The 26543-nt window shown below is 32.4% G+C and overlaps 2 protein-coding genes and 1 pseudogene across 4 annotated transcripts in view; 2 read left to right on the forward strand and 1 right to left on the reverse strand.

Moving 5' to 3' along the window:
• The first annotated feature begins 3005 nt into the window (after window positions 1-3005).
• On the forward strand, window positions 3006-6885 carry LOC148617219 (gamma-secretase subunit pen-2-like). Its single transcript, XM_088584715.1, has 4 exons — window positions 3006-3130; window positions 3672-3815; window positions 4707-4811; window positions 5315-6885. Exons 2-4 carry the CDS (start codon window positions 3755-3757, stop codon window positions 5452-5454), a joined length of 306 nt encoding a protein of 101 aa, XP_088440841.1. The 5' UTR covers window positions 3006-3130; window positions 3672-3754; the 3' UTR covers window positions 5455-6885.
• A 1904-nt stretch (window positions 6886-8789) lies between these two features.
• On the reverse strand, window positions 8790-19984 carry LOC148617220 (uncharacterized; annotated as a pseudogene). Its single transcript, XR_015922499.1, has 8 exons — window positions 19933-19984; window positions 18670-18918; window positions 16331-16423; window positions 15089-15152; window positions 14471-14523; window positions 13528-13722; window positions 12855-12947; window positions 8790-11879 (listed from the first exon to the last, which is right to left on the reverse strand). The product of XR_015922499.1 is annotated as an uncharacterized LOC148617220 (transcript).
• A 2060-nt stretch (window positions 19985-22044) lies between these two features.
• The window catches only part of LOC148617221 (sortilin-related receptor-like), a 59236-nt gene continuing 54737 nt past the window's right edge, over window positions 22045-26543 (forward strand). For both annotated transcript variants that reach the window (XM_088584716.1, XM_088584717.1), the window contains exon 1: window positions 22045-22359. In XM_088584716.1, coding sequence (XP_088440842.1) covers window positions 22093-22359 — 267 coding nt within the window. In that variant the 5' untranslated portion in view covers window positions 22045-22092. The remainder of the gene's footprint in view (window positions 22360-26543) is intronic.

A 26543-nucleotide genomic window follows, 5' to 3' on the forward strand; every position in this document is an offset into this window, starting at 1 on the left:
CATGTACAATTAGGTCACTAGTCAGGGGCGGATCCAGGATGTTATGATCGGGGCGTAATTACGAGAATCAGTAAAAAAAGAAACCAGATTATGACATGTTTAATGAATTTTAAAATTCAGAAAAAGCGACAAGAGGGAAAATAACGACAAGAAGATATAAAAAAATAAAGCAAATACTCAACTTCTTGAATTGTATCTATTTGAATTGGCATTTCCTAACAATGTAAGTTTCTTAATTTGTTTTACTCTTAATGTTGCGAAAAAAAAAATGTGTTAAGCAGTTTATAAATCATATGCAGTCACATACTCCTTTGTCAATTTTTTAAATAGCTTAAGTATGCACTTTTAATATTTCTTATTCTATACTTTGCGTCACTTTTACTGTGGTGTCTTCCATTATAGTGATTAGAGGTGAGTTTGCTCGCTGGTATTTGATCTTAAAATGTTAACAATTACTGTAGATGTGTCAAATGTGAGTTTTGAGTACTAAAAGTAAAAAGAATTTGTTCACGATCAATTTCGCCATCAACAATTTTCTTCGCCTCCTCCTTCACGATCACAAAAAAATGTCACTACATATATATATATATGAAAACTTGTAATCTATAGTGGTAGAGTCATGAATAAATATGTGAAATGTTGATTACCAAAATACTTATTTCGTTTAGCTTAAAAAAATGAGATTTGTTTGCATTGATTCGGTGTTTGAACATGCACGGATACCACCTACCTTGGGCAGAATAGTGAAAAATATGGTTTTATATGAATGATTTCGAAATAACATTAGTCTTGCAGTCCTTTAATAGTATAAAATGTACACATATACGAAAAGTGTCAATTTTACAATAAAAAGTGCAAATTTAAAAGAAAAAAGTATAAATTTTACAGAATAAAAAGGGCAAATTTTACAGAATAAAAAGGGCAAATTTAACAGAAAAAAGTGTAAAAATTATAGAAAAAATGTGTAAAATTTACAGAAAAGTATAAAAGTTACAGAAAAAAATGTAAAATTTTAAGAAAAAAGTATAAAATTTACAGAAAAAAATGTAAAGTTTTAAGAAAAAAGTATAAAATTTACAGAAAAAAGTATATAATTTACAGTAAAAAGGTAAACTTTACAGAAAAAAAGTATGCAAAATAAAATAAGTTTTTATGTGGCCCTAATACGCTTCCGTACATTAAGGCTGCAGACCACCAATGTCACTTTCCATAGACTCCAATGCTAATTACATTAACTTCAATGTGTTATGGAGCTTCTATTTTAAATTTGACCTGAAGAAGACTATATATATCACCTGAATGCTGTCCGTGTTTGTTTAAAGTGCTGAAAAAAAAACAGGAGGTTTACTACCTTGCAGTGCGACACCGCTTCCTAGAAGTCAATGATCTGAAATCAGAACTGGAAATTCCCTACATTTCGCAATATACAAACAAAGAAAATATGATTCTCTGCTAAAAACGAGGAACATATGATTTTCTGCTAAAAACAAGTTAACTTGTGCAGATTTGATGTTCACTTTATTCACAGTGACACATAATACACAAGTGCATTTAAATTTGTGTAGGACTATTTTTTGCGTAAGCTCGAAATGCTCATTAGTTGAATTAGTGGTGTGTTACTATTGAAAACATATTTTGCTGTCTACATCTCAATTGATATAACTTCTTTTCGTCCTAAAAGATGAAATGTTTTTAATATTTTTATTGTTTTATTTGCGACTTAACACCCATATTGGTCAAGCAAATAAAAAAAATATAAAGAAGATAATACATCTAGGTATAGCGAAGAACTCTTGACCGACATAAACCTCATTTACGCAATTCTATAGATTGCGTCAGAAAGTCGCTAATTTCAGGCAAAAGCTCAGTATTTGGATTAAGAAGGGTTTCGTTGATTGATGGGTATATCTATACTAACAATGTAACAGTATCACTTATCTTAGAAAAAAGTTGAATTTTCAATGCTATATTTTGTTCACATTCAATAAAATGAAACTCATCTTTATATTTTTGTTACATTGAGCACATAACCTATTTCCTCTTCGGTCATTCTTATGACGACCAGTTCCAATTCCCGGTAAATGGTCACTTGCCCTGAACTAGCTTGGCTATGAATTCTCTAATTTCAAAACTTGATTTAATTAAGTGGTATTCCCAGACGCCTAAGACTTTGGCGTTTATGTTAATGTATGTGTGTTGGAGTGTTTTGTGTTCATTCATCTAGGTGTTCCATGTAAACTGACATCGAACCTGAATATTATGCAAACTGGCGCAATGCCACGGTGCATCATGAATTTGGTGTGTGTATGTGTTTTTTGTTTGTTTGTAATGACCTTCGTAATCAGAATGATGAATTTAAAAATAAGTGAAAAAGTTCAATAATGGCCATTTACAACAATAAGCTTATGTCTAGAAATGTTTGAAATCAGTCTCCGTATTTTCCTTTTATCCACATGTTTTCAATTTTGACAATAATTTGAGACGCAAAAAATGATCGAAACTATCGATATAAATTGATTCAGTACATGAGTACTTTGATTGTCTATAGAAATGATTAATCTTCGTGACCAGTTAAACAGTTGCTCCAGAAGACAAAATACATAAAAGAAATGCAACCAATTCTTCTAAGATCTCATGAACCATTCTTTTCGTTTTTTTATGAGAAAGGAAGTTACATAACAATACATAAAAGCGACATAATCATAATTATTTCTTTTGATTCGTCTCAATATAAGAATAAATGATCGATTACAACTGCTTTCTCCGTATTTAAATCATGATCTCGCCGGAATCGACTTGCGTACCTCACTGTTCGGACTTCATACAGTTTTAAAATTTAAAATTTAATTTAATTTCTGATATGAACCACTAGATTTATTTTTTTTGTCAATAAAACTATGCATATTGCTTACTAATCATGAAAACTACGATGAAAAGTTAAGAAAACGAAAACCCGAAGCTCCATTTGCCTCCGGACTTCTCTGATAGTCGCCGATCTTTCCCGGACTTCTCGGGTCTTTAATTATCACGTCCGATAAAGGGTACACATTTATTGATGACGTTTATCACACCTTAAATCCGGAAATTAATCAAACATGAAAGGGGAAAATACGTCGAAAACATTAGAAATGTGAGTTTTGAAATGTCCTTTCATAATCATATTATGGTACTTAACACGTTAGTTTCACAATCTTATTTTGTTTAGAAAGATAATCCAGAAAACCAAAATTCGAGCAGAAGTCAAAATAATAAAATCCGATGCCGATGGTAAAGTCTTGACAAAGAAAACACTTTGACACAACGTCAACAGTAAAAATCCATGAAGTAACCAAATAACGCGTTCAAATAATAATAATAATAGTAATTAAAAAAAAACTCCACTTAAAACTGGGAGAACATACATGGTAATTCAGTAGGGTAATTGCAGAGTTGTTAATAATTTATAAAATGGCAAGCCTGGCCCTGGGGTAGAAGCAAAAAGGCATGATGAACAAATCTCATGATACATATGGATGCACTGTTATGATCCATGAGTTCATGATGATGACCATAAAACTTCAGAGAGTAATTACTCCAACCTTGTAGCAACATATATTTTGTTACTCCATTCCAGTGTTCATGTGTTTTTCCAATTCATAGTGACATAACTGGTGATAAGCTTTCATTTTCAGCTGGACTAGATAAATTATCACATCACATGAAGTGTCAGATTGAAAGAATTTGTTTTGGATGTCAATCTAATTAAACTAGAAAAATGGATTTAAGGAAAGTAAGCAATGAAAACAAGCTAGACCTATGCAGGAAGTATTATATAGGTATGTTAAACTTCCTTTTACATGTATATTACCTGTTCTGGCCAGAAATTTGTTTAATAAAGATTCTATATATCATCACAATTTTGATTGTGTTGGTTTAAAAAATTGTATACGAGTATGTACATTGTAAATAAACCTCATCACTTTGTTTCATCATGTTAATGTGCCAGACACCTTAAAACTGAAGAAGAACCAATTTATCCTTAGTTTGTCACAACACAAGTACAACTCTTCTTTGCTTTGGTCTACATTTGTAAAATAAAAGTACAAGGTACTTTACAGGTATGTGACATACTTACATTCTGATTGTTGATAATTCAAAATGAAAAGCCTTCAGTAATTAGCAAAATGTCCTCTGATCCTGCAACCCTTAACTTTTTTTATACTGAATCACTGATACATTTTTGTACATGTACTTGTACATTGTATGTTTGGCTCCCAACCCATCATTGACTAAGAAATGTCTATAAGGAAATAAGTGACCCCATAAGGAATACTTTTTTTCCCAATGCTGACCAATCCAGTCAACTTCCTCCAACACAAAAAAACGTTATTGTAATTTTTTAATGAAAGTTTTGATTGAAAATTTATTTTTGTTTCCTTTTCAAAATGCATTTGAGATGCAATGTATATCACATGCTTAAATTTTACCTACATGAAAAAAAAATGTTGCCTACTGACCTAAATTGTACCCAAACTTTTCTTGAAGTGTCAGTTTTGGGGAAATAAAGAATTATTTAATTACAATGTCATTTACAGGCCATTGTGATAAAAATTAAAGAATAATGGTGGTTTGGAGGAAATTATTGTGATTGCATAGCAAATTTCAAACATGCAACTCATTTATTGATATGTCTTTTCTAATCTTTTACCTTGCATATTCACTTTAAGGGGGCTTTGCACTCCTGCCATTCCTGTGGTTTATCAACTCAGTGTGGTTTTTCAAAGAAGCATTCATCAAAGATGAATATGAAGAACAGAAACAGATCAGGTCTTGTATGTATTACTCAAATTTGTACCTGCACAACCATTAGTGAAAGCAGCTTAAGTAGTTGCTTGACTCAGTATGACATGTTTTCTGTAATCTGTAACTTAAAATGTATTGAACCAACCTATTCAAACTTTGCACAGTGTTAAACTTAATATACATATTTCAGATATGCACCTCATATTATGGAGAAATTTGACAAATATTTAATATGAATATTTACATGTGTTGTACATGTTGTATCAAGCTATGCCTTGTGAACCATTTTAATAAATAGAGGAAATTTGTTGAAATTTTTATTTGGGGTATTAGCCAACAGTTTTAGTCATAGACTGCAATAATTAAATAATGTAACTAGTTAGCTGCAGTTGAGTTTCCATTTCTCTTACTATTTATAGGATCCCAATCTAGAGGTCAAAGGTCAATGTCAGGAACTTTGACCTCTACAGTTATTTCTATCATTTGCTGATTGTTTACAATTTAGTATTTATTCTTTTTCTTATATTTCCAGATGTGCTCAGATCAATGATTGGAACGTTTGTATGGACTGCTATTTTAACTGCATGGATTGTTATTTTCCAGTTGAATCGTGTATCATGGGGAGTAACAGCTGATAATATGTCCTTCATTATACCAAGGGGACAGGAATAGAACAAGAAGAATATCATCATTCAATTTAAACCTTGTAGTGCATGACTAAATATTAAATATATCTTTTCTATTCAACCAATACTTATCCTGGTTGACAATAATTTGATTTAAATTTTTTTGTAGATCTAGAAATTTGACACTATTTGACGATTAATACTCGAAAAGAATGCATTTTTAACACATTCGTGATCTGAATGTACTAAAGTAATGCAATAAATAAGGTGTTGATTTTCACCCATTAAGATCAGGAAATTTCGGTTCTAATTAATTTGGCATATAAATGGATTTTCATGTTATTTATGTATAGAATCATGCATTTTTTCCCTGAAGGATTTATTTATAAACTGTTGGGTAGTCAAAGTTCAAGGCCAGCGAATTTGGCTACTACATATACTAAGTTTAAGTGCTTGTACCCATGAAAAATTATTTCTCTTTCTATTAAAGAATGATTGTTTAAACCATAGCCATTGTCAATACTATCCAATGGTCTGAAAGCTCTGGTGTGAATGATGATTGCAAATGCTAATTGATTCTTTGTTTAATAAATACGGTGCACCTGGTCCATGCTCCCAGTTTTTAGTGGAGTCCGAGTTGCTCATTTGCTTTTGTTGCTTTGTGTGTATGATTTTACTTACTTTGTGTTCTTTGTTGTGTATGTCTGTTTTCCATGTCTCATCTTTGTCCCAGGATTTCATTCTTTTGATTACTGCTATAACCTTGGTTCCCTTGATTACTTTTTTTCCATATGACGAAAAATTGATACGAGACTTTTAAAAACAATAGTGATTTTGATAAGAAAAAAAAGACTTTTTTGGTGATGTTATAAACATAGTTGTATCATTTATTAAAAAAATACAATTGTTCATGTTTTAGTCTTCACGTAAAGATCCTAAAAAATTCAGAAATTTTGTGCAAAATTGTGTTTGTTCTGGAATGATTTAGATGTATTGTGAGTGACAACACTGCAGATATTTTGCTGGTAAATCCATTGTACACAGGATGATATTTTCCTGTTTAAAAACTTTAAAATGTGATTTTTATGAAACTTGAAAGTAAAAAAGTAGAAGATGATGCATATTTTTTTATTTATATATTTATAAATGTATTTAGTAATGGAACCAGAGACTAGAGACTTGCAAAGGATGGGGCTAAACTGGTAAAATCAAAATATGAAAAAGAGGAATTTTGCTTTAAAAGTGGAAGAAAATTAGGTTTGTAACAAATGATAAAATTCCAGTGATATTTTCAGTGTTGGATTATAAATGAGAATGTGAAGTCTTGTGTTTTTGTTATACATGTATTGTTGAGTATGTTTGCTAAATATGTTTTATATGATAAAAATTGTGATTTAATACTTGATGTACATTAAACTTTAGATAATGGAATAAATCATTTATTTAAAATAAAAATTGTATCACGTCATATACAAAATTAGTTCTTTCCTCAGTTTTTGTTAAATATTTTATTTGTGCTTTTGTAGCAACTTTTCTCTTGACAAGTTTTGAAATCAAAGTACTCATATAATGAATCTGTTTATATTGATCGTTTGAATTTTTTTCATCAAAGTACAAAAATATAGAATAAAAGGAAAGTACGGGGATCGAATTCAAACACATCTCAACAAAATCTTATTGTTATGAATATTTAATATTGAACTTTCTGTTTTACTTTTTTAAATTCACCATTCTGATTACAAAGGTCATTTAAACACACACACACAAATTCATGATTCATCATAACAGTGCACCAGTTTGTGTAATATTCAGGTTCGATATCAGTTTACATGGAACACCTAGATGAATGTATACAGAACTCTTGGACATAGTGCATAATTGAACTGCAATCTACTTGTTGGCCATTCTCAGTTAATAGCTCACCTGGCCGATAGGCCAAGTGAGCTATTGCCATCACTTGGCGTCCGTTGTCGCTTGTCGGTGTTGTTAACAATTTTTCAAAACTTTTTCTCTGAAACTACTGGATCAATTGGAACAAAACTTGGTATGAATGGTCCTTGGGGTATCCTGCATAGAATTGTTGTGGGGATTTTTGATCTGTCGAAAAGCATGTCCGCGATTACTAAAAATAGAATATAGGGGTCAGACAGTAGTTTTTCGCATATAACTCCAAAACTGTTAGGTTTAGCCAAATTCTGACATGGGGTTAAAGTGTTCAGCATGATGAGATCTATCTACGGTCAAATTTTCATTGTAATCTATTTTGCCATGTTGAAGTTATTGCCCTTTTTCAACATTTTTTGCTATTTTTAATGTTATTTCTTTCAGAAATCTTCTCCTCTGACACTACTTGACCAATTGGAATCAAACTTTGTATGAATGCTCCTTGGGGTATCATGTATAGAACTGATGTGGGGATTTTTGATCTGTTGAAAAGCATGGCCGCCGTTACTAAAAATAGAACATAGGGGTCAGGTTAAGCCAAATTGTTTCAATAGCTGAAACAATCCTTATTCTTAGGACTACAAAAGTCTTCAGGCATAAAAGATGCCTTCTTATAAGAGTTATTTTCCTTGAAAACTGTGATAGATTTAGACTTTCATTTACTGAAATGATCCTTATGATAAGTCCTATCAAAGTTTTCTTGAGTCAAAATTGTTGGACAACTTCTTGTTTAATTCATTGTTCTTGAAAGGCAAAATTCAACCAGGTGAGCGATTCAGGCACCTGGGAGCCTCTTGTTAAATAATTAGGTCGAAATTCAATTGATCGACCCTCAGGTCGTAACTGTGTGTTAAATCATTGAAATAAATCATATCCATAGATACATGATCCTCTCAACTAGCTACTTTTCTCAGTTACTAAGCTATATAGCTCAATTGCCACAAATTATTCCTCCGACATGCATATTTCATGTAAAAACACTTAGTTAGTGGACACATAGTTCCAAAGACACTTACAGTAACACACCCGTAAACCATAAAGTCTTAGAATATAATTTTAACAATCGTGTCTAGTGCAGGAACATTGGCCATGCACCCACAGCTCTGTTATAATAACATATACGTAACATTTGCCAAAATAGTCAAATAGATTAAGAATGATTAAGAAAAAAAGCAACAACACCAGACCAAAAAATGACACAATGCATGACGGAAATTCTTACGCTATCGTCCATGCGGAGTTTCATTTTTATTTGTCATCTCCTGGCTTCCGATGTCCCGAGGCGGTAACCGTAATAAAAATACACGCTACAGTGGGAGATACGTCAGGATGTATCTGGGGGGTTATCCGACCCCTTTGTAAAAATGACCAAATTATGAGCGGCAAATAATACCTTCAACCCATTTTCTTTAGTCAAGTTTCTTGATCGGAACCACATGCACCCCTTTTATCCGCCAGGGCCTGCATGAAATATCAGAGGACAGCTATTTCAATTGGTACTCGGTATTCCTTTTTATATTTCAATTCTATGATTGCTGACTATTTACGATCTCGCAGGGTTTCATTTCTCGGTAAGCATCAAATGAATTATTATTAAAAATAAACAGGCGACTCTGAACGACTGGTTTATTCGGGTAAATGCATAGAAATAAACAGGTACTGATGAGGTAAGATGTGAACTATTTTTAATTGGATCGTTGTTAATGCGAACCGAATTAATAAGCATATTCAGTTCTCAGTAAAGGTCGTTTATTGGCGTAAATAATATATAGAATTGAGTTTGATATATAATAAATACCAATCAAGGTGACCTAAATTTCTGAATTTGAATCTTAATGGAGTATGCCAATATAGAACTACTTTCCTGCGGTCGTGTAAGATAATTTCAGATGCTATCAGGCTTTACAAATTTAAAGGCTCTGGCGAGTGCTATATCAATTCTGATCTTCGATCTAAATTGATGAAAAAAAGCACTGAATAATAACTGAGTTATCTCCCTTAAATTTCGAAATTGAAATTTCCGAGGGATGTGTTTTGTAAGTGTTATTATGCCTACATTTCTCTATAGATTTGAAAAAAAAAATATGTACTAAAGGTTGCAAACATAAATTACTCTAGCAAGTTAAATTAAAAAGCTTTACGAAACCCATAAAATCTGCTTGTTACATGTATTTACCAGAATTAAATAAGGAACTCAATAAAAAAGGAATAATCACAATCAGAAGAAAAACAAACATTCTACATGGATTTAATAAAACACATATTTTTACCCTTTTTGGCCCCTTATTCTAAAACGGTAGGGGCCACAAACTCTAAATTAAATAGGAACCTTCCTTCAGTGGTAAGTAAAATCATACTAAAATTTCATTACCACAAAGTTATCGCACGGAAACGTAGTGTCCTCAGACGACGTGAGGCTCATAACATTATACGAACTCATTTTTTAGGTCGTATAAAAATCAGTAAATATTATTTTTTATAGCATAGATTCCATATTACTCTCAAAACCTTAATACATGTAGTTGATCCTTTTTGGGTTTTTGATTCTTCAGTATCAAAATACCTTATGTCACAGGTCTATCACTGGAACTTCCCTACTATTTCTGAACACTACACAAAATATAGTAACATAATCTAATACCTTTTATATCTCTCAATACCCCCTTTATAACAAGTAAATATGTTCCTTGCAATCACCTGCTCAATAATATTCTATTATTTATGCAAATAAAATTAAGATCTAGTCTTCATATTTAAACTCAAGATTTGATGGACTCCTTTTTGGCCTTGAAAGATATTTAGTAATAAATTTATGTACATTTAGGGAATTTATTTCTTGCAGATATGTAACTGGAAAGATAAAATGTGTTCAATATTTTCATTTTAACACACTTATAAGTCAAATTCCCCATCCTATCAATAACATTTGACCATTTATAAGCAGTGATTTTAACCAAGTAAAATTGGCGGGAAAATTCAAATTGATAAAAGCTAGATTTTGAAAATCTTGTGTTAAAAAAATTATTTTTCTTAAGCTAATATTGGTTTTATTTAGTATAATTGTTATGTAGTAAAATACTCTGTTAATATAGCTTTTGAATGTAAATGCAAATTAACTTTTGGGTAGATTTAAAATTGGGGAAAACGGTAAATGGAATAAAAAATTGTAAATGTGTGAGAAGTTGGATTAGTAGTGCATATTTTTGTATGGATTGACTCTCAGTTTATACATATTAAAAAAGGACAGTTCTTAATAGTATTTTAAATGCAATGTATGATCACAATTTTATTTAACATCATATAATCTTTGAAAAATTTTTCATGCTACAATTTTCACAAGAATCAAAAACTACCAGTGCTATCAGCACTTTGTTTAAAATTTGGCTGTACCCCAAGCTATGTCAAACGTGCTAGTTGATAACCCCGCAGTTAACAAGAAACGGCCTATTCTGTATACTTCTATCAAAATCATGCCATAGTGAACTCCTTTGACTGGGAACACTGCATTACTGCTTTCATCTCATTATCAAAGTCACGATAATCGGAGTAGGATTCCGGAAGTTCCACCGTGTAACTACAAGTATGGAATAAAGGTCGCCGCTGAATACCTGTCAAATCAGAAAAGATGACTGTAATATTAGTCTTTGGCACACAGCTTTGTCCGGTAATTAGCTGTAAAAGGTCTTGAAGTTCATCTTCACTGAGAATTCCTATAAAATCTCGGAAAAATTCGTAAACTTTTTTTGCTGTTGTACTGACAAACTACCAAAAGCGACGATCGGTTCGATAACGCGCAAAACATTTTCTGTCGTTGGTTTTAGCCTTGAATGAAGAAGGTCGATGTGATCAACCGACAAGTGACACCTGAATCTTTCAAAGTGGTCATTGGGAATACCTTCTCTCATCTTTTCACACAAAGATCTTGGTTTAATACAAAGTTCATTTCTTGCAACCATTAGAAGGTTATCTTTAAAGGACTCTTGTTTGAGTACACAGCCCATATCGAAACGTATTAACAGTTCTTGAATTTCAGAAGATTGTTCATCGGTAAGTTTTGAAAAATCTTCAAGAGCATCTTTAAGAAGTTTGCTCTCTTTTTCATCAACGTAATACAGAAAATCATCAAGCAATGCGCCATTGTCTACTGTTGTATTGTAAATCATTACCATGAGAGAATATTTACTAAGTTTAACTGGAAGGAAACCGAGGATGGCGGTACTATGTGTTAGTATCCGACCAAGATTGATGAACTGGTTCTCGTTGCCCATATCGATCAATGAAAGGGTGTGGCACGTGTACGTACAGTCCTTGGAAGTGCGTCTCTACAGCAGTGTTCCAAAACGTTGTAAATACGTCACGATTAACGCCACCCCAGTCTGATCCACATTCTCCTTTAACAGACGTGAAGATGATAGCGTAGAATATCTTGGTCGGTATAAAGTTTTATCATGTCATCAAATATGTGGCTTCTACGGACATCAAATGGAATCTCTCTCATATCAATCAATCTACAGAGACCATTCAAACCTAGATGAAAAACATGATTGTACTCTTTTGAGATGATTTTATTCCTAATTTCATTGTTATGCTGCGTTCACGCGGAATTTGCATTCAGTGCGCATTTGAATACGCTTTGCGTTCACACACGTGAAAACATTAAATTCGCATTGATAAATCACGCAATTATTTTAAGAATGTCATCCGTTAAAACGACTTTTGAATGCAAATTGAATGCGAATTCAATATCGAAAACGAATCCTAAGCTAATTCAATAATGCGCATTATTTCAATATGCATTGGAAATTCGTTTCATACGTGCGAATGCGCAACTGAATTAAAATTCGCATTGAATGCGCATTATTTGACCGTGTGAACGCACCATTATTACATTCAAATTTTAATTAGTTCAACTTTAAATACATGTATTTTCAAAATCATTCAATCATCTCTACGTGAAATGTTCAATTTGAAGGTAGTCTCAAAGCAATGTTTATAGACCGTACTACCGAAGGCTTTTCATTGAAACAAACAAAAAAAAAACAACATAATGTTTTTTCTACATTTTATAACACTTTTCTCTACTTTTTAGTGATGCAAAATGCAAGTACATTGAAATAAAGCAAAGAAATCTTAGTTAAGATACTTATGAAGTTTCGCTTAATCGTTTTGCGTCATACCTACTATATACTACTACGTGTATTCATGGTAACTTAGCAACCTATCTAAATTAATCGAACGTCGAATAATCCGAAATTCTGTCTAAATCATAATTTTTTTAAAGTCCCTTTAAATATAAATTTAAATGCTATTATTTGTTTAAAACTTGGTGAACCAAAACCTCTCTAAACCAAACACATGGACAGTCCAAAAGGGGTTCGGTTAGGGGTTCGGTTTCACGATATAAATATTGGAACTACTCGGCCATTTTCACTACACGTTTTTCTCTTGTGTATCGAGAAAGGCTGAGAAGTTCCGATTGGTATCGTAATAAGCTATATTTACATCTTTCCAATTCAACAACCAGTTCCGGGCGATTATCCACATAACTTTCTGAATTCTCTAAAACTGAAACGACATCGTTTGGTTCTGTTTTTTCTATATTAAATTTATAAATGAACTAGGCTATCATGCGAAATATCTTAGAAGGGTCAACATAAACAGATTAATTCGGGAAATTGGAAACATTTAATGGAAAGTACACTAACGACCGATCCACAAAGTCCCGATAAGCGGACCCGCTCACGGCTTAATGATAGGGAAGAGGATTGTAGCGCGACAGTGATTTTCAATTTATTCTATATAATCAGCTAACTTTTCGATTATAAACAAGGGTCCTGACTTGGATACGCAATTGCTCAAAGATATGCTGCTTTTTTCTTAATACAAAAATTGACGTGGTACTATCGATATGCTGTATTTAGTAAAGGTCCTTCTGCTTTCCTATTCATAAGCAATGGTAAGAAGCATGCGATCATTTTACAGCCCGCACACCTCAGCTGTGTAGGTATAATTTTATAAATCCCCCCCACACACCCCTCAGCTGTGTAGGTATAATTTGGTAAAATTATGAATTAAAATTTACAGATACAGTCGGATCATATATCTGTTTTTTTTATTTTGATTATTGAATATACCTATTGAATATCGTATAAGTAAATGAGATGTGTAATTATACCTTGTGTATCATTTTCATTTGCTTCTTCTGTGACATCAGGAGACGGAGGGCCTGGTTTTATGACCTCATCGTTTTGATGAACTGGTATCTCTGATATATTGTAGAGCCGAATTACATCACGTTCTATCCCTCCTTCCTGTTCGTTTTCTGGTATGTTGGTTGAGTTCGGCACTGTCAAAACATATGTGAAATTGTCTGAAAAAAAATCAAAAGAAGTCATAAACTATTTTGGAGACTAAGTATTTGGAGCGGATCCAGTAACTTATATAAGAGTGTTTCTGTCCAGATTTATGATGGGAGGGGATGTTCCAGATTATCATATGCTCATTTTTTTCCAACATTTTACACAAAACATACAAAAGTTTCCGACAATAAAAAAGGGGTGCCAACCCTAGAACACTGCCCTGGATCCGCTACGAAGAATGATTTAGCACCCCAAATGTTCATATTTGTATGCAACTTTTTAAGAATGTTTTAACTGTACTATGAAATATTATAACATTCGTGCAACAAATTACAAAAGAAACAACTGAAAACTATGTGCAAACCAAGCAAGACGGGGTTTTACGCTAACATGCAGCATAATATATAGAGTGCAAGCTATGATCAACAAAATCTTTTGTCAGGAGTTGTGATAGTACAGTAGGCTATTTTTTGTATAAATATCAAAGAGTTCGACAAATGCACTCTATATTTTCTACATAAAAATGTCTCATGAGGTAAGCAATTTTATTATTTTTTTTATTTTGCCGTTTTTTCATCTACAATTTTTAGTGCAACACATGCATTAACTGCAATGAAACTTTGTTTTTACTGACGGCACGTATTCAACTAATGAATTATGCACTTTTAAAATTTGTTTGAAACACTTTAGTTTTTGGGGCTGATTTTGATATTTTCTGAACATACTCCTTTGAAGAAAAGATTAAATGAAGTAAGGTACCTTTTTCGCAACACTTTGGCAGGCAGCATACATTTCGGATATGACTACGGCAACTAAAAAGAAATATATGGACTTTGATGTATTACACTGTCATTGAAAATAAAATTAGATCAATTAAAAATCATTAGGACGCGGCTTGGTCGACGCTTTGAATCATTGTATTATTTTTAGGAATAGAGAAGTTGGATAAAACAAGTAAGTTGTAATGTCTAAATCTATTATCGTATGCTACATTCTTTGCAACGACAGATTTCACTGGGTGACGTACGTCGTTATTGGGTTGGACACGAATGAACCTCTCAGAAGCGTTAGAATGGGTGTAACTGTATTGTAAAAATATTTATCCTCGTCAATCTTAATTTGATGGTCGCAGGTACTCATTTACTAGCTCCTCTTAGGCGCCATTCTTCACATGCAATACAGTTTTAACTAATTCTATTTTTTATAATATCCTTTTATTTAAACAAATATTTCAAAACAACTCCATATTTACACGTAGACATGATTACATAAGCAGTCTATTCTTAATTGCAATCGCCGAGGCGAAGAAATGAGTGGTTATGATTAGAGCAGTGAACAAGTTTAAAGACGTAGATAAAAACTTATAAATTAGCTTACCCTCTACCGTATCTGTAACAGAACACATAGGTCAAGATTGCCAAAACCACAACTCCCAAGATTACTAAATAGAAATACTATGCGTATTAATTTACGTATTTCAGAGTGGTGACACACTCGCTTTTTTTTAATCTTTAACTATAAGATAATTAAATAGAAAGGTACATGTAGAACCTAATAATACTACAGCAATTTTAGAGATAGGCCGACAAGATATGTTCTGACTTAGAGTATTGAGGTACGAAACTCCTAAGGGGTCATTTGAAGTTGAGGGGGCGTATACATACATCGGATCAAATTATTCATTTTCATTTATGACCATTATGTTTGGATCTGAGTGATTTGATTTTCAAAAGAATATTTTTTTCTCACACCTTCAAAACCATAATATTCCTTGTCGAAAAAAGCGTGAATCAAAATATTTATTTTAAAATTCTCCCGAGAACCCATCCACTTAAAATCAAATTCATGGTGTCAAATTCACCATCAAATAGTTCTGAATGCACGAGTGATGAGTTCTTTATTTCAGATTGCACATGCAAAATATCTGCACGCATACTTTTGAAAAAAAACCTCATTGCCTAAATTAAAATATAAGCTTTACCCTACGTAAATATAGAAAAGTATGCATTCATTGAAGAAACATATCCTTTTAGCTCACCTGACCGTAGGCTTGGTGTCCGTCGCCGTCTTTAACAATTTCTTCAAACAACTTCTCCTCTGAAACTACTGAATGGATTAGGATGAAACTTCAGATGATTCTTTCTTACAGTATCCTGCACAAAATGACCGTTTGGTTTTTTGATGTGTTAAAAACATGACCGCCGTTACTTAAAATAGAACATGGGGTCAGACAGTGCTTTTTTTGCATATATCTCTAAAACCGATAGGTTTCGCCAGTATCTTTAAATTGCTGAAATGATCCTTATTATAAGGTCTGCAAATGTCTCCCAGGGATCAAAATTGTCAGACGACTCCATGTAAGAGTTATTGCCCTTAAGAGGTGAAACATGACTTTTTTTTTCGTTTTCAGCCAATATCTTGAAAACTATAATTATAGATAGAATGAAACTTTTTATTGATAAAATGATCCTTATGACAAGTCCTACCAAAGTCTTCATTAAGTCAAAATTGTCAGACAACTCCTTTGTTAGAATTATTGCCTCTAAAAGGAAAAAAAAAAACAAGGTGAGTGATTCAGATACCTGGCAGCCTCTTGTTTTGAAAATACAGTAAAACTACCTCCAAATGTAGCCCCTACAATGACTCCAGATTCTTTCTGTTGGTTTGCAATACAATCTACAGATGGTGCTGCAGTTGCAGGCTTAAGCGAACCTACAATACCGAAAAAAACTAACTGGATTTCTTTTAATTAATATTGCATTCGTCATATAAAACATAATATGATTTTAGGCTCTTGTATTTTCCACAAAACTGCAGCTCTGCACTTGCGCATGCGCAATGGTCTACTTCCGTGTCGACAAGTCAGAATATTTTTTCTGGTCTTGCATTAATCATACACGGACGCTCCGTCCATATTAGATAAAGGAACGTTGTTTTAAAAATGACATGTCGTCGCTTAGAAAGTCGCTTACTGACCAAAGGCATTAAAATTTTCGTGAATCCTTACTTTTCCGCATAAAAAGTTTTGAAATAACTAATAAATCGATTAGCTGGAGATTGTGCTTGTTTAGAAATACGACAAAAAAGCTCGTGTGGATACTTGTATGAAGTTGGTGACCATTCTCCTTGCACTTCTTCTATGGAGCAAAATATAGGTCTTGGTATCATAGAATCACAATTCAGGCTGATCTGATCAGAAAGAAAGAATATCGTTTGGCTAGATCCTTCAATCTCAGTTTCAGCTATATGGTTGACGTATTATCTTTAAACAATCCTAATTTCGGGGATTTGATACATCGCATCTACCGAAAAGAACTTGAGATAAAGGATACTACAGACACTGTGAAGTCAGCCTCATATCTTGACCTACACTTAGAAATCGATGGTAAAGGAAAACTATTGACCAAACTTTACGACAAACGTGATGACTTTTCATTCAGAATTGTCAACTTTCCTTTCATCTGTGGCAACATCCCTTCGGCTCCTGCGTATGGAGTGTTCATGTCATAACTCATACGTTATGCCAGAGCTTGCCGAAACTACGCAGACTTTTTATATCGCGCTAGAACTCTAACAAATAGGCTTCTGGAACAGGGTTATGTTGCTACAAGATTGAAGTCATCACTACAGAAGTTTTATGGTCGTCATCATGAACTCGTGGATCGTTATGGTGTATCCATCAGCACCATGAAAACTGATTTATTCAACGGGTCATAGTTTTCCTTTCCTCGTTTGTCTACCCCGGACTTTTTATGAGCAACTCGGCGGGTGTTTCTAGAAAAGCAGAGGACGCTTACCCTACCGGTGCACCTGGTCCATGCTCCCAGTTTTTAGTGGAGTCCGAGTTGCTCATTTACTTTTGTTACTTTGTATGTATGATTTTAGTTACTTAATGTTCTTTGTTGTGTATATCTGTTTTCCATGTCTGGTCTTTGTCCCTGGATTAAATTCTTTTGATTATCGCTATAACCTTGGTTCCCTTGATTACTCTTTCTATTCGAAGGGTATTTCCATACCATGGTCGGTAAATTTTATGATTTAATGTTTGTGAGTATACCCATGAAACATTTTGTCGGGGTTTATAAAAAGGAGGCGCAGCTGAGGGTGATGTCGTTTCACATGAAAGTGAAACTTTCATGTATGATCCAGAAAATGTTGGTGTCAATGCTCTTATGAATGGAGCAGTCGGTTGATCTGTTGAAAAAAAGAAGTAAAAATTAGTCTTTTAGTCATAACTTTGTATCCTTAAACACTTGACACATGGCAATATTTATTCCAAATTGGTTTAAGCAAAAATAGCAGTTTTTCAATTGACATTTTTAGACAATATATATTCTGTAAGAATGTGTATCAATTTTTGTTGTATGATAACCTTAATAAATTTATTCATTTTCCTAGTTTTTCTTTGTTTTTGTTTTTGCTTTTTTTTTTAAAAAAAAAGGAGTAAGTTTACTTCTTCAAAAAGCACTTGGTGTTTCGAACATCCCATATAATGAACATTTTGGTTGTAGAGATTTTTCTAAATATCAATTTATTTTATTACACGCCAATTACATTCCTAATACCCTTACTGAGTTCTTGATAAAAACAAAACATCTTCAGAAAAGGAAATTCAAAAGGTCTAGCCGTTCAATGTATAAAGATTAATGTAGTTATATATCAGTGCACCTACATATATGTAGGTTTATATGAAAACTATAGTAAAACTCTGGAAATGAGTAATCTCTTTGTTATCACTAAAGTTCACCGAACAAACAGTTTTTTGTTTAATAAATAGATGAATATAACAGTTTTAATTGCTGGGCAACTATAGCTGCCGACATATTATTGTACTTAGACTATCCATTTTTTCAAAACCAAATATACAATATTACTTGCCGTACACAGGCAGCTGATCTTATGTAGTAATTATTAATAAAATAATGGAAAATATATTTTTATAAATGTTTATAACCCACATGTAACTACAACTGTGAGAGCGTCTCGTGTGTTGTTGTTATTAGACACGCAGACATAAGTTCCATTCTTCTCACTCGTTATGTTTCGAATGGCAAGTTTCACTGTGCTCCCACTGTATTCCCATTTCGACGCTTGTATGGACTGCCCAGTTGGATCAAATATAATAACATCTTTCGCTGTAACGTTCCATGTCAATGTTACATCACTTCCTAATCTCGTCAGTTTGTATCCACTGTTCTTCGTTACAACTGAAAATAGAACAAGTACTTACGTAACCAAGCCTCTTTATGCGAAGAAGTACAGTACAATAGAAACAACTCCATGAATTATAGATAAATAGGGTTTATGTATTGTAATTGTTTTCACATTCTGTATAGCAGAGCCAATAAGCTAGAGGAGTGATACGAACTGAATCAGGAAGCGGTTATGGGTCTGTGGAGGAAAACCCCAATGTTCGGAATTTCTTGATGGTGAAGAAAATGGATTTAGAGACCCAACTCTATTCTCTTACAAAAATAATTAGTTTAATACCTTTGTTGTCTGTTAATTTGTATGTAGAAATTCTTCCATAATATCCACAGCCCCATGTATCAACTGCATTTGTATATCGTACTGGGACTGGGAGTGGATCCTAAAGGTATTAATGATGTTCGTTGACGAATTCCGGAAAAAGTAAACTGGCTAACCGTACAAGTTTTCTGCGTTACAGCATAGGGTTAACGATTCGTCTGTAACACGCACTGGTACATCTTTATTCGTGGTACAGGGTGTGCACCTAAAACAATCATGCACATAGTTTAAATTCAATAGTATAAGTTAATTCATCCACGAGAAATGATCGTGAACATATCGAGGACCAACCAATCAGCAAAACTCTTAACCTTTACAAACTGTCAAAACAATAAGCATAATGATAATATGGAGTGAAACGACATTGAATTTTATAAAACAATTATCATTAAATGTAACAGACAACATTTCTTCCTATTATTTGAACATGTTTAGAACACATTGTATCAATTTTGAAAAATACTACATAATACAAAAAATGTTCGTAATATATATGTATATAAAAAGATGATATTACTTCTTGGAAGTTAATTATTTTTAAATAAAATATTTTTGTTAATTTTTCATGTTATTTCTACAATCTATTATTAGAAATTTTTTTCATTGTTATTCCTGTGTGTACATTTTCAAACTTTCTGTTTTTTTTTTTTTTAATTCTACGAGTACTTCCTACGCTACTTGTTTTAACTTACCGTATGATGTCCTTATTGGGACAAAGAAAACAACCAAGAAACTTCTTTGCATGATACACAGGAACCAATTACCGCAAAAGGATGAAAATTGTAATAATTAAATAAATAATATCGTGCTTTTATTGATTTACTGTGGGTCAGGATCGATTGCTGATGTAGTTCTCCTATCCATCTGCACCATAAAAACTGATTTGTTCAACGTGTCCTAGTTTTCCTTTCCGCTTTCATCTACCCCGGACTTGCCTTTTTATGAGCAACTCGGCGGGTGTTTCTAGAAAGGCAGAGGAGGCCGCTTACCCTACCGGTGCACCTGGTCCATGAACAGACTATGTTCAGCTTCTGTTGATACCATCACTTAAGTTTTATGGTCGTCATCACAATTTAATTGTTGGATATGAATTAAGTTTATAGCTCACAGATGAGACAAGATATATTTTAGTGGTTGAAGTGAATAAACATAAAGTTAAACTTGTGCTTACCAGATTTTACTCATCTGGAAACAAGATTCCAGGTTTGGGGCGTAAATATAATTTAAGGTCAAGCGTGGCGATGCAAGAAAAATCGAGATTTCAAGTTATTCACCAATTTTAGAGGGCGTATGCCGGGTCCGACCTTGTAAATCAAAGCCCGGGCAGATGTTCGTGCATATATTATATAACCGAGTATTCAGGTCAGATAAGCTAACTATATATAGCTTGTTTGTCAAAGGTAATACCAAGTATAAAAACATACCATTTTCTGGTTTTCATTCCATACCGGTTTCGGGTATGATATGTATAAATAACTGGAAATACCATGTACTTTCTTATTCGTTTGGCACGAATTTAATTCAGTACTTTAAATATAAATACTTTTAATGTTCCTCATATCCATATAATTAAGTGTCAGTAGCATTTGTAAGAGTCAGGCAATCCACCACTTTAGTACTGCAATTTGACTTTTGTACCATCAGAATCAATGAATTAGCGCAAAATTTTCCATATCACAATGGTTGAATGGTACCGATTAAATTAGTTATAATTTCATTCAAACGCACTGCGAATGAACATTTCAAGGGCACATAATTTTCGAAAATTCTAAAACGAGAGATCCTTTCTAAAAGCGGGAGATTTTCAGATGTTTTGTTCTTGCGAAATGTTAATGTTTGGCAAAAGACCTTATTTAAACTTAATTAATTCCAATTTTTACTGAGACAATTTCTCGTAACATCCTCTCTTCTGAAAGATAACACGCAATGTTTTTCCTGTGGTAATTAATGGTCTAAATCACAGGTTCGAGATCAGACTTATCAGCCATGTAGATAAGGGTCAAAACTTAACATTCTAATAAAGGAAAATTTTCCAAGATGCTTAGAGTTGTAGTAAGAGATTCTAATAGTGGTGATTTCCGATAGAGGAGTTGTGTATTAGTAAACTTATGTCGTAAGATCGGTTTCTGGGTTTTGCCATTTTGCCTGATTCACACAAAGACTCTTGCTTAAATAAAGAAGTGTCAAATGCATGTCATTTTAAAACCGCGCCATAGATCATTGACCCATACAATAAAAAACTTATAATAAAAGACTTGGTAACTTGCCAAAAGAATGTCAGACTCGGAATTTAAAAGAGCTTTGGTAGAAAATATTGATAAAAAAATTATCTCGTTCCATGTTTGTGTATAGAAATATTAAAATTCATCATGCAAGACCTGAAAAAAATATATATAAACATAACTTTTCGCATTAATTACATTCAAACATACATAACTCTTGTATCTTTGTCGCAAATTTGATGCTGTTTTTCTTTTTATTCAATACATCTAATTTAAAAAATCACATTTAAACGTGAAAAATGAGATGAATCAATGATATCAGAAAATCAAAAATGAGAAGCAAACAATAAGAGTGGTTATAAAGATGCCTTCTATTTTAAGAAATATAAAGGTTATATTTATTGATATGAATATAGAAGTGATACATGTTCTAAATTAGACCTGCTAAATCTTAAAATGATATAACTTGAACTGCTCGTAAAGTTAAATAGGTTCAAGAATTTTGAATCCTCCAGTGTTCGCTTCTATTGGCAGTGTACATGTTGTTTGTTTTAAAATCAGACTGGGACGGTGAATCATTGGTACGGTTTAGCATACAAAAGGGGAGGTAATTATAACAGTAAACAAAAAATGGCAGATTGTCATGATCATGTGAACAAACTTTTACTTTCATTGTTTTGTTTGTTATTGTTAATTACTGTGATTGATTGTTATCGTTATGGATCTGCAGCAAGAACTCTCCACATTCCGAAACAAAAATTTAGTGATCAATTCGGAGAAAAGACTATAATAATCGAAGCTGATCTTGGGAATCTACAGGGCAAAAACGAAAATGGTTACGAAAGATTTCGTCGTTCGACCGCTAAGCACACTTTAGCAGCCAATTATAGCACCGTGGTAGGTATTGTGTTTTTTTTTTTATCAAAGTTGTAATTTTGACATTATTTCATTGAAACCAATGGAAGCTGAAACATGTCGATTTACCTGTTTGAGTGTTTACACTGTTTCATAACAATTAAAAATAAAACTTCCTTGTAAACATAGTACTTGATATTTCTGTATTTCAATGTGCATGTACACAATACTGCTATCTCTCATGCAATTCGTGTTGGGACTCACATATTTTGGAGCTGATTTAGGCTGCATTTTCCTTGTTGTTTTTTCCTCTGATTTTTCAAACTTTTGCCAAGTCCTTGAACACTTGGCAACTACAATTTTTGTACATGTACATGTAGTTATGTGCAGAACATAAGTTTGTTTTAACTTACACATAAGTTCAAAACAATATGTGACATTTGTGTAGGTAACAAATCTACTAGATAATTTTAATTTTGCTTTAAAAATACAAAATGTACTTGTATATTTACAATACACAATGTGCATACAACTATAACAGTTTGAAACAAAAATGTAAACTTTGATTTGGGGATAAACATTTAAATGTATAAAATAATGGTCAGTCAAAAGCATACTTGTAGTTTTTTCATGTACATGTACAATCAAATTGACATGTACATTTATCTTCAGTATTGCAAGTCTACAGATGTTGATGGTTGATACCTTTTGTTATGTTCCTAATGCAATATATATTAGTAATTTGTACATGTATTCATTGTTGAATAAATGGTTAAATGATTCCTGGATTTAAGGCAGGTTTAAATCCAGGTAAAAATGGTACTCTATTAAGTTAGAGTCAGATTTGAAGGCATGTACATGTATTATGTATCATGCATGTATTAACATCATTTAAGGGAAAATTAGAAAAAACTTGACTAACTGTGAGCAATGCTCAATAAATTGATACTCCATTCCCCTTTTGGATCATTATATGCTGTTTTTTGTAAATTTTTGCATTTTGAAATGACAAATTTTCCAATAAAGAGGGCATACCAACTCCCTGCACCTCTCTCAGGATCCGCCACTGCACGTATCAGTAAATATGAAATTTACATGTACATGTACACATGTGAAATTTTTACATACTTGTATCATAGTATGTACATGTACTTTATGTTACCCTTTGAAATTATCCTTAGTAGTTCAATAGTTTTTTTTACAAGTACATACATGTATAGGTCATATTTCTTCATGATTCTGACAAATATACATAGTTTCAACAGTTTAAGTTTTTCATTTAGGTTCATGGCATATTTGAAATTAATAATATTGATGTCGATGAAAATTTTTACTACTACACTGTAGTAATATCTATCTTTCTAGATTGATTAAAATTATTTCATAATGAAGTGAAACTTGTCACCAACCTCATTCAAATTGCAGAGAGAACAGTATCTACATGTATGTTCTCTTGGAATATTATTTCATCTACATTGTACCATGCTCTATCGGTTTACATACTGGTACATGTACATGAACATACAAGTACAAGAGATAGAGAAATAAATGCATGTACATGTATTTTGCTTTGAGTCAGAATATTGTGTCCTAGTAAGATGACATTTGTACTTGTTAGTGCTTCTTCTGGGAGTGTCACAGGGTCATCAGGGTCATCTTGCACAAAGCAGGGTCTGTTTAATTGATTAAAGTCCCTGGCTGTTATCCTGATATGCATGAAATATCTGTCTTCGGACATAAAACCTCAACTAATCAATCAATCAATCATATAAGATTATTTTCAAATGAATTTAAAATAGAAGGTTCTATTGAACGTCCATAACAAAATAAAACCAATGAAAAATATTTATGAAATTAACTCCTTACGTGGACATGTACATTGTATGTTATCATGTACATTGTACATCACTGCATGTATGTTATTATGTACAATTTACATCACTACATGTATGACGTTAGTTGATGCCAATAAAACCCAAAACAAATTGTATCATAGCATTAATGAAATTTTGAAATTCTGCAAAGCAATATAAAAAAATTGATGCCTTGTAGCAACTACATATAGATTGCATTTCTATTTTTAAAGATCTGTTTTGATTTACCAGCCTCATGATTATACATCTACATGTACATGTAGATGCATATGTACTATATACACATTATGAAGATGCAAGAATATACATATACATGTACATGTATGTACACAATTGTGTACCCACTAATGTGTAAAAATTAATTCTCATTGATATTTTTGCTTTTTGCACTTTTTACAACCAATAACCAATAACATGAACATGTAAATTTACAGTGTACATGAGCATTGTACAATGTGTACATTGAATGTTTAATTGAGAGATCACAGGTGTTATATTGGTAAACTCTCACATTCTTCCTTATTCACTGTGCTATTAACTATAAAAAAAATTGTCAAATTTTTAAAATTGTTAAATCCAAAAATAAACACGGATGTTTACAGAAACATGATCCACAATACAGATTTCCACCCTATAGAATACACTAAATATAGACATATTGATCATGTTTGTTATTATATTTTATAATAGAAATGTGCAGTCAAGTGAATAAAACTACCTTGTAATGGAAAACTGATACAGAAACTATACTTTACATTAGTATTTGCATAATTCATATCAGATTTACTATTCTCATGTTTTTCCCGTCCTACTTAAATAATAAACACATTTGAATATTAAAGTACAATTTTCTTAATGCCATTATCTTTCTTTGGCTATTTTTACTGGTGTCACAAATGGTGAAAGCTTGTCTTTCAGTTGCTTTGCTCCCTCTGTCTATCTATCTGTCCCTTTGTCTGTACGTCTGTCACACTTAGGGGTGGGTGCATACTTTCTTTCTCTTTTTTTATGTATGAACTTAACACATGAGTAAGAGTTGCTTTTAGTCTTACTTTATGTACATACATGAACTTTCCACTAAGACTAAAGGAGTTATACTTGCTTTTAGTCCTCTATTTATCCATTAATTCTTATGAGATGTGCTTCAAAGCTTTTTAGACCACAGCCATGGTAAAAAAAATGTAATAAACACATGACCAACATTTTGTGCAACACATAGTCTGCGTCGATTAAAAAATATGAAGAAACTAGTCATATTAGAATTGAAATGAATCACAGAAACTCCATTTTATCGTTGCTTTACCATGAGCTGGCCATTTATGCTGTTATTTAACCCCTTACTATCACTCTGGGTAAACAGTTTGACATCAATGGCCAGCCAGTGGTAAAACAATGATAAAATGGAGTTTTGGTGATTTATTTCTTCATTCACAACTTCATATACTAGCCAATAGTCAACTATCAGATAAATATAAAATTTAGTTACTTTCTATTTATACTGACAGTTTCAAAATTGAAAGTAAATGTTATTTGTTTATTGGTAATCAAGTTATTGTACTTTTAGTTATTACTATGTACATTTAATTTTGAGACATTTTCAATAATTCAAAAGAAACTGATGTCCCAACCACTCCCAATGTTTTGAAGGATATTTTTGAATGTCTTGTCATGTACAAGAGATAGAAAAATATCTGTCAACAAGTTCAAAGGAAAAAAGTACAGATTACTGATAAACATACTTTTGACTACTTGAACTACTATTAGTAAGGGTTTCGTGCTGTACTCAGTTGGTTATCTGATGTTTTTTTTCAACATTAAGTAGCTGTCTTTGTAAGAATCATGCAAAATCTGAATAATGTGATATACCCTAAAAAAGGCTACATATTTTTATTTTTGTAGTTAAGTTGTTTTATGGGTCTACATTATGAAATGTGTAATTATTCATTCAAATATGTCTGCTCTTAAGAGATAATCAACATTAAAAATCCAATAGATTCTATTGTATTTGAGTGTCATTTAAAGAGTTATCTCCCTTAATTTTGAATTCTACAGTATATTCTATACAATTTTTATCTTCTAAGAGCACGGGGTATATGAAAAACTAAATATTAATTTCTGTTTACTGAAGCATTTTAAACAAAATATCAAAAATAAAAATATGTAGGCTTTCCAACCATGTATCACATTGGCATGATTCTTAGCTGGTATGCTACCTAAATTTCTGGAGAAGGAAGTAAGCTAGTCTACTGCTGAGCTACATGTACATGTTTATTGAACAGATATATTTATGTACATGTTTCTGCGAATTAAAAAAAAAACCTGATGAAAAGTATAGAATATTTTTGTTCATGA

This window comes from Perna viridis, chromosome 5 (genome assembly GCF_037379345.1).
Source record: "Perna viridis isolate PV_CMFRI_1.1 ecotype Kerala chromosome 5, ASM3737934v1, whole genome shotgun sequence".
In the NCBI taxonomy this organism is placed as follows: Eukaryota; Metazoa; Mollusca; class Bivalvia; order Mytilida; family Mytilidae; genus Perna; species Perna viridis.

What these genes read in the sequence shown, in the direction of transcription:
- LOC148617219 (XM_088584715.1), top strand. Translation starts at nt 3,755, where the DNA reads ATGGATTTAAGGAAAGTAAGCAATGAAAACAAGCTAGACCTATGCAGG. An exon ending in ATGCAGGAAGTATTATATAG is followed by an intron (nt 3,816 to 4,706) that starts GTATGTTAAACT and finishes ATTCACTTTAAG; the next exon opens with GGGGCTTTGCACTCCTGCCA. An exon ending in ACAGAAACAGATCAGGTCTT is followed by an intron (nt 4,812 to 5,314) that starts GTATGTATTACT and finishes TTATATTTCCAG; the next exon opens with ATGTGCTCAGATCAATGATT.